The 8,569-nt window shown below is 37.2% G+C and overlaps 2 protein-coding genes across 3 annotated transcripts; one reads left to right on the plus strand and one right to left on the minus strand.

Moving 5' to 3' along the window:
* The first annotated feature begins 277 nt into the window (after window positions 1-277).
* On the plus strand, window positions 278-1,692 carry LOC113741219 (uncharacterized). The gene is made up of 3 exons (XM_027268714.2): window positions 278-831; window positions 934-1,019; window positions 1,194-1,692. The coding sequence occupies exons 1-3, from the start codon at window positions 507-509 to the stop codon at window positions 1,476-1,478; spliced, it is 696 nt and encodes a 231-aa protein (XP_027124515.1). The 5' UTR covers window positions 278-506; the 3' UTR covers window positions 1,479-1,692.
* A 394-nt stretch (window positions 1,693-2,086) lies between these two features.
* On the minus strand, window positions 2,087-7,320 carry LOC113741218 (ADP,ATP carrier protein ER-ANT1-like). Of its 2 annotated transcripts, XM_027268713.2 has the most exons (4): window positions 7,171-7,320; window positions 6,785-7,073; window positions 3,445-3,816; window positions 2,087-2,951 (listed from the first exon to the last, which is right to left on the minus strand). In XM_027268713.2, exons 2-4 carry the CDS (start codon window positions 7,040-7,042, stop codon window positions 2,649-2,651), a joined length of 933 nt encoding a protein of 310 aa, XP_027124514.1. In that variant the 5' UTR covers window positions 7,043-7,073; window positions 7,171-7,320; the 3' UTR covers window positions 2,087-2,648. The 2 variants fall into 2 exon arrangements, with proteins under 2 accessions (XP_027124514.1, XP_071903826.1); XM_072047725.1 differs by lacking the exons at window positions 6,785-7,073; window positions 7,171-7,320 and adding an exon at window positions 6,423-6,728.
* Window positions 7,321-8,569: the final 1,249 nt, after the last annotated feature.

The following is an 8,569-nucleotide window of genomic DNA, read 5'->3' on the forward strand; positions in this document are numbered from 1 at the left end:
AGGAGGTTTTGTTTTAATCCAACCTAATGGCAATAGTACAACCAGCAGTAGAACGTGGTCCCATATCCATGTAGGGAATCACAATTTGACAGATGAATATTTCCCCCCCAATGAATTTTGCATAATACCCTAGATGTACACGTCCTCTATATTGCTAGTATTATTGCTGCTGTACCTGTTTGACTTAGTTCACAAACAGCATTTAATACTTCCTTTAGACCCTTAAATCCTAAGTCTCTTCATGGAAAGCACGTCAAAGAAGAACCCCACCAATTGGAAAACTGAAGAAGGAAACAAATGCAAGAAAATCATTTGGTTGACCTTTTAACACAGCTATAAAACTAGACAGACAACCAATTTCCACCACACTGGAAAACAGAATTTGGTTCATTGTTCCCCATTCATTCTTCACCAACCTCTTCAACAACATCCAAAACCAAAACCAACACACAAACACGCAATTGAGTAGAAAAAAAACAGTCTGCGAATAGAATACCTCTCGGAGCATGGCCCGTGTGCGTTCAAAGATTACAGCCTTCTGCATGAGCCCTGCAGTGGCTCGCGTTTGTGTTCGTTCACCATCTCAAAATTACAAGAAAGCTGAGAGTTTCTTTAAATCTGATGGCAACTCGGATCATTCAAGTAAAAGCAGCGGTGAACTGAGCTTTAATGGGGATGTGTCCAAGCTGGAAAACAACGGCGGCAACCGTGTCATGGTGGTTGTTAATTCAAGTCTTGAAGCTAAGGGTGCTCTTCAATGGGCACTCTCACATACTGTGCAGAGCCAGGATTCCATTATTCTTCTGCATGTAGCCAAGCCCTCCAAACATGGTAAGCTTTCTGTACCCCTATTTCTGAATTTCTTTTATTCCCAATTACAATTACATGGTTAATGGGACAAAAATATAATGTAACAAATGAGTCATGTTGCAGGTCTAAACTCAGACGGTAAAAGCAATCAGAAGGCTTATGAACTTCTTCACTCTATGAAAAACACATGTCAAAAGAGAAGACCCAAGGTAAGTAATTTTGCTTTGAACATTCACTTAATTTTTCTAACTTTACAAGAAATAAAAGGACTGAAACAATCAATATCTGTTTCAACGATAGAACATGCTAAAACCTTTTCTCACTTTTGCATATCTCTTGATGTAAATTAGGAGTAATTCATGTTGCTGGCTTGTCTTTATTAGGTGCAAGTTGAGATAGCATTGCGAGAAGGAAAGGAAAAGGGACCAATCATTGTTGAAGAAGCAAAACAGAGAAATGTCACTCTATTGGTTTTGGGACAAAGAAAGCAATCAATAATGTGGCGCCTGCAAAAGATGTGGGCAGGGAAAACAACAAGAAATGGGGTGGCTGACTATTGCATCTTAAATGCTAACTGCATGACAATTGCAGTGAGAAGAAAAAGCAGAAAGTATGGAGGATACTTGATCACTACCAAGCGTCACAAGAATTTCTGGCTTTTGGCTTAGTCAAGTGACTGCTTTTGAAATGTCAATACAAAAGTGAAAAAGAAGCTAGTTATTCACAAATAATCAGAAATTTTTCCACTCGCTGATCATAGAGTGCAAGAAATCAACTGAGAGCGGGGCAGCACTTTTCTGTTAAATAATTAAGACAAAATAAAACTTGACATACTCTCAATTGCTGACACTCTTTGGGAAAAAAATGCACAATTTAAATTCACTGGGCAGTGTGACTACTTAGTATTTCGAAGTGGCAGCAAAATTATTTCCAGTACTGCTATTATGCTTAATGTGAAACAGGTACTTCTAAAGACAAAAGGGTCTCACATCCCCCCGTGCCCCAGAACAAGACCTTAAGTTAAAATTGATGCAGCAGAAAGAACACAAACTTGTGAGTTGATGTTTCAGCTAACTCACAATTTAAAAGGATGCAAGCCATGTCCAAAACCTAAAGATTCCACCATAATTGCAATAGGAAACCTTCAAGTTTTTTTTTTTCCTCTGCTGCCAAAATTCTAGCATTCTTGCCAGAAGGGCATAAATCACATGCAGTCCAAGAGAAGCAAGAAATTATTTTGATCCTCTACTGCCTGCATAGTTAATTGTACTCCAGATGCAGAACAAAATCAATTGTTAAAGTGTTGACATTTCCAATGATTACTGAACAGAATTGTATTCGTTAACAATTAAAAAAAGATTACATAAACTACATTTTGTAACTGTACAGATAATATAAAACAATAGCATCCGGTCAAATTTTCCCCCTTTGCTTTTCATGTTTTCCTTATTTTAAATTTTCACCTTTCCAAAAGGGGCAATTGAATTCAAATGTGAATTATATAACCACTAACTGAAACAGTCCTCCGTATGTCATACCTTATCTTCTATTGTCAGATCAATCCCACTTACTGACCTGGTCTTCCCTTCCAAAGTCTCATGGCACCAGCTCCAATGGCAACTCTGGTAGATTCAATATCAGAACATGGAGCTCACCAGCTTAATTCATCAGTTTTGTGAAGCTACAATGAAAATGCAACTTATATATCCTTCCTTTGTCCTCCTTTTTCTTTTCATCAACCAGCAATCTTCAAGGAAATGACCTCGCAAGTACCTTTTCCATTCTTTCAACATTGAACTTAAAAAATTATACATGCTTTTGCTACAGAAATATCACTTTTACGCTTTCTGTGGCTCAAACCTGTAACCAGATCTATATAGAAATTGGTACAGTTGATCATATCCTGCAAGTACTCCAGCCCCTGCCACACCAAGAAGCATGTTTGCCGTCACTCCACGGAATAATGCAGTAAAACCCTCATGCTGTACAATTTCGCAGAATGCATGAGCTCCATTACGATACTTCAGCGATTGTCCAGAGGTTAGCATCATTCTTCTACGCAACGTGTCAAAAGGGTAAGCACATACCCCTGAAACAGTAGTCACACCCCAACCCAAGAAGAAGCTAGCAAAAAAATTGTCCTGAAATATAGAAAGAATTCTTAATATGGGTAGGTGTTGGGGGACTGTCATAAAGAAACATAACTGAGCAACTATCAAAGATCAGCACTCTATATGTTGTAAATCATGCAGAATTAGTCACACCATACATGTCATATCTCCATATTAAGAAAGTGCACCACAAGACTCCTTTAACTCTTTCTTCTTTGAACCCCAAATCATGAGAAAAAGCACTTCAAAAAGTCTTTTATTCTTGTTACTCTAATAAGGGTGGGAAGGTGGGGGTATAAAAGGATAAAAGGAAGTAAAAGTTCCAACTTATGATTTTCATCAAATCATCAGTTGTTTTAGTCATTAAAGCATTCATTTTATGGTGCTCTGAACATAGTCTCAAATGCATCACAACCACAAAATATCATACCTCAGTAACGTAAGTTTTATGTCTAAAGCAGAACAAATTACTGGTTGAAAACAAGTATTTTAGGCAGAAATTGTAACCACGTATTAGATTTACCTGAAAGCGGCCAACCAAAACGATAGGCTTCATGGTGTCATAGATGCCAAAATACATGCCTCGGTAAAGGGTTATTCCAATGATTGAAACCCCAAACCCTCGATAAAGGCCAACGATGCCATCACTTAACAAGGTCTTACGATAAACATCTAGTAGCCCTTTGAATTGGCGTTTACCATTAGCTGGGCACTCCCTAGCATCTGTGCCAAGTCTAGTCCTGGCATAATCTAAATGATAAAGAAGTAGTGATGTGGTTGCTCCAGCAGCACTTCCTGAAGCAATGTTTCCAGCAAACCACTTGAAATATCCATCTTTCTCCTTTGAGCACCCAAAAAAGCTTTTAAAGTAGCCTTTGAATGCAAAATTGGATGCCTACACAAATTCCAACAGTGTCTATTCAGCAGTGACATTCCACAGCACATTTGCAGGAACAGAGAATTAAACAATCAAGGGATTTCATAAGTTAGGATCTTTTTATTCGAAAGAATAGACATCCAATGTTAGCTCATTTTGAGAGAGAGAGAGAGAGAGATGAGATAATGTTTCTTTGCAGTGACAGCAAACACTTCGAGGGATAAGCTAGTAGCAGAAGTCAAAGCAAATGAGAACACATTAAACTTATAATGAGCTGATTTAAGTAAAAGAGAACAAGCCCTAAGTTGACAAAACTGCAAGTAGAACTCGTAAAAGAATTATGAGATGCCAAGAAAGGTAAATTTGCAACAAGCCATTTTTCTAGAGTAATATAGTATGATTTTCATGCAACTCAAGGCACATCCTACCAATGCCATACACAAAAATTTCTAATCACCCTGAATCCATGTGAACATCAAGGTCTTTTTGGGTACCCCTGCCCCAGTTCAAATAACTAAGAGATTGCACTTCCTTGCTTCATAGTTCTCACTGCATAAAACATACTGCAACATACTGTTAAATACAGAACCCTTCATTAGTTTTGAGTACCCTAGCTTAGCTAAAAGAATAATGTCAAGTTACATTGAATCTTAAAGGTTAAGAAGTAACCAGAACATAAGGACTACCAGAACACTGTATCCACCTTAAGGGAAAAGTCTTAATGTATGTCCAAATTCAAAAGATAGTTTAAACTGACATAAATGTCCTGGGGTAGATTCTAGGAAGATGTGGTTGCCTAGATTCTTCTTTATAAGAAAGTTGCTTGTTGTAGCTTCTATTGCCAACATCTCCCACTCTTCACAAACTAAATTTCACCAGGATGACCAGATATTCATTTTACACTTCTGTAGCTCAGGAGTTTCTCTACGTATTTTAAACCTAAGGCAACAACAGGACCCAAGCCATTAAAAAGGAACCCAACTTTCATTGAGTGATCAATGCCCTAAGCATGAAGTGCACAGCTTCAACAGATGTTATTAAAAATGCAGGTGGAAATGCCTATTAGTGCAGCAGACCCCTGGAAAGGACTATTTAATGCAGATAACGAAGATACAAGTAAAAGCAAGCATGATATTCATACTCCAGCTGTCAAACCCTGCAGGACCATTAGAGTCTTCCATCCAGAATATATGTGTTCTCACCACAATATCCTCTCAGCATCCCCATGCAATACATATAATCATAAACACATCCTTTTTGGTCCCAAAAAAGCTCCACTCTGAAGCTACGTTTGGATAGAGGGGAAGTTGTGCAGGAAAGTGAGGTAAAGGTAAAAATGACTTCCCCCTGCCCATAGAAAATGGGAATTAGTAATAGTTAGTACTAGTTATTATTGTATCTAACTAACTTCCTTCAAGTTCCGGCAAATTTTGCAGGACAAAATGCAGGAAAGCTCAAGAAAATTTTCCAACTTTCTTGCTAACCAACAAACACCAAGGAAACATGTCTGATCCAGACTCCACAGGTCCAAGAACTTGACCTAGAAATAGGAGAGCACTTCTCAAAGGCAGGCTTGATCTTCCATCCATAGAACTTCCATATTTGAGCACTGCCACTGATTTCAAGATCTCCCAAATGGCCTTGTCTTCTTCATTGATTGGTGTCTCAGTTGTGATCCTTAAGGTATTGTATGTTGCTCCAACCCTATTATCCATCCCCTAACTAGCCATGACAACACTCAAATATATCTCTAAAGTTTAGAAGCTATTAAAAGAATGTCAAAATGAAAATAAATCATAAATGTAGGCATTCTTCATGAAGCTAAAGCTTATATAATTTGACTCATATTAATAAGCATGAAATATAAGGTAGCATAGCTAAAAAAGGCATCAGACCAACAATGAGTTGTATATATTGTACTTCTTACCGGAGAACTTCGTCTACATTTTTATATTAGATACACCTAATGCCAGGGAAAACTAAAACCTCTAGATAGCGAGAAATTACACACATTTGATTTATCATTCTCTACTAGCCTGAGCAGTTCTACCTGAAGATTATGCTATCTGCTAGCTGAAATTCAGACATGCCAAGGCTTGAGAAAATGTGGAAGGACTCAATTTGACCTATAGGTTTAAACTATCAACACATGGAAGAAATGCATGACATCCATCGGGAAGGCGCAAGGTCAAATAAGGGTCAAGTACCCTCAAGTGATGTATTAAAACCTACAATTTCATGGCAAACTCAAGAACATTTGAAATAATGACAGGCCAATCACTGAACAAAATAGCGTTTCGAAGGAGACCAGGTAGTGGATCTTCCTCTATCTACCATCAGTAAAATCCTAAGCTCTAAATTTAACCCATGAGCATTTTAGTCAAATTTCTCAAAAGGTTCTCTATCAAAGCCTTGGAGTTGAGAAATAAGACCGACAAATTGGCTTTACGATGACCCCTTTATGTAGAAGCAATCACATCCTACCATCCAAAACCTACCATAGTGGATCCTTAGTGAGCCAATAGCCAGTCCCTCTATCAATAACTGTTGCAAACTAAAACCATAAAGCAAGGTGCACAAGTTATGGAATAAGTAATTTAGGACCCAGACAAAAGAAGTAATACCAGCTTCAAGATAACCATGGTACAGGCATGGCGCACAGGAGATAGGCACAAACTTAAGGTGTGAACCAGCAGTTTGATATGCTTGCATTGGATTCTTGAAGCAGCTAACTCTAGAGAAATGTTGATGTATTGAAGCTTTATTCTTGCACAATTCATAATTAATTTCTCAAAATACAACAATAGCACAACATTTGGCAAACCTAGTAGAACTGTTGATGCTTGCAGCTATAGTTGAACCAAAAAGTCGCAGAGGAATTAGGATAAATTAGCCTCTAAAAATTTGAACAAGAAGCAAGAGAGAAAACAGAAAACAAGGAAAAGAGGCAAGGCATCAATAACCAACATCAGGAGAGAACGGATACCTGAGTCGGAAAATATCTAATGACATTGGCCTGGTTACCCCTCCAAAATGACAAAAGACCTTCCTCTTTGAAAATTCTTTTAAAGCAATCCCCAACACCCAAGTAAGGCCTGGTCAAATGCCCTCTTTTTATCATCTCTCCTTGGTTCTGCAACAAAAGTTTCACCCTCTCAATTGGTGCGGCAGCACTCTTCGCTACACTCGCTGCCGTCCCTCCGACGAGGAAATCTACAGAAAATCTCTCCGAGCGTGCTGCCATGTCGAATCTATTTAGCTTTCCCTTTCAAGCCCTGCACAAGTATACCAAGATCAATAAGGAAATAGCAATAATTGGCCATTATCTTGGTGATTCTACTACATTTTTCCTCTTTTCCCATGGGATTTTACCTCTCTGCACCACCTATATGAAATAGTTACGTAGGACGCATTAAACCCAGTTAATGTTAGTACTATTAGTTATGTTACTGGCCACGTGAACTATTAGTACTGGCTGGTTTTGTATGTTAGTGGTATAGGGCGCATATTTGTGGAGTCCGAAGCATCAGGCGTTAATATACAGATATAAAGGACGTAACCTCTGTTTTGTGTTTTGGGTTATGAGCAGCCGTAGTTTCGTTTGTATATGTAATTTCCGTTGCCTCCACGTACTTTGTCCTTGATTTTTCCTATGATTTTTGTGTATTCATTAATTTGGATACATCAGAATAGTACTAGAGTTATGATAGATTAAAATATAGCAAATTCTAACCCCATAGATTGAAGTATGGCAAATTCTAATCCCAATATTGTTTGTTCTATTTAAAAACTCAAAACGAAGGCGGAGTTCAATTTTTGACAGAAACAAATGATAATCCATTTCAAGACATGAAAATTACATCGATCTATTGAATTTGCACTTGTTCGGGACACTAGTGCAGATAATAAGGTGAAAGATAGTTTGTCTTTGTCACAGATTAATCAAACAATTGATATGTCAATTTTTAAAAAAATTGCTAAGACTAATATAGCAAAAGAAGTTTGAAATATATTGGAGAAAACATACAAAAGGATTGATAGGATTGAGCAAAATAATTTGATGATGTTGAAAAGAAAATTTGAACTTGTGATGATGAAAATATCTGAATCTGTTGAGTCAAATTTTTCTAGTTTGTCAGTTATTAAAAATGAGATAAAACTCAATCAGTATGACCTACCTAACAAAAAATTTATTAAAAAAGTTCTCTATGCCCTGCCCATGAAATTTGATTATGTGATAGTTGTGATCCAGAAAACGAAAGATTTGGAGGATTTAAGTATTGAAAATTTGCATGGGTTATTAATTCTGCATGAACAAATAATTAATAGGAAGTTGGATGATACCCTGGAAAAGGATACAGTAAAAGAGCCGCTGCAGACACAGTTGAATTTGAGAGGCAATAATGATGTAAGAGAGCAAGTTGAATCCAGTCAGAGAAATAGAGGTAGTCGTGACAACAATAATAGAGGTAAAGGAGGTACATCAAATTTTGGACGCGATAGAGGTAATAATTTTAATTTTATAGGTGGTCCTGGTAGAGGCCGAGGTAATAATTTTGGCAGAGGAAACAATTTTAATCAGAATAATTTTGAACAAAGAATTCAATGTTATAATTGTAAAAAATTGGGTCATAGACAATTTGAATGTAGATTTGAAGAAAATATAGATAGAAATTTTCAAACTAATGTTGCTGACACTCAGGTGCAATATAATAATAAAAAATTTGAAACTTTATTATTAGTCGGTAATGATGTTGATATGGTTGATAAA

Source organism: Coffea arabica, chromosome 4e, assembly GCF_036785885.1.
Source record: "Coffea arabica cultivar ET-39 chromosome 4e, Coffea Arabica ET-39 HiFi, whole genome shotgun sequence".
Taxonomy (NCBI): Eukaryota; Viridiplantae; Streptophyta; class Magnoliopsida; order Gentianales; family Rubiaceae; genus Coffea; species Coffea arabica.

What these genes read in the sequence shown, in the direction of transcription:
- LOC113741219 (XM_027268714.2), top strand. Translation starts at nt 507, where the DNA reads ATGGCCCGTGTGCGTTCAAAGATTACAGCCTTCTGCATGAGCCCTGCA. An exon ending in AGCCAAGCCCTCCAAACATG is followed by an intron (nt 832 to 933) that starts GTAAGCTTTCTG and finishes GTCATGTTGCAG; the next exon opens with GTCTAAACTCAGACGGTAAA. An exon ending in GTCAAAAGAGAAGACCCAAG is followed by an intron (nt 1,020 to 1,193) that starts GTAAGTAATTTT and finishes TGTCTTTATTAG; the next exon opens with GTGCAAGTTGAGATAGCATT.
- LOC113741218 (XM_027268713.2), bottom strand. Translation starts at nt 7,042, where the DNA reads ATGGCAGCACGCTCGGAGAGATTTTCTGTAGATTTCCTCGTCGGAGGG. An exon ending in TTAGATATTTTCCGACTCAG is followed by an intron (nt 3,817 to 6,784) that starts GTATCCGTTCTC and finishes GAATTTGTGTAG; the next exon opens with GCATCCAATTTTGCATTCAA. An exon ending in TTTTGGTTGGCCGCTTTCAG is followed by an intron (nt 2,952 to 3,444) that starts GTAAATCTAATA and finishes TCTATATTTCAG; the next exon opens with GACAATTTTTTTGCTAGCTT.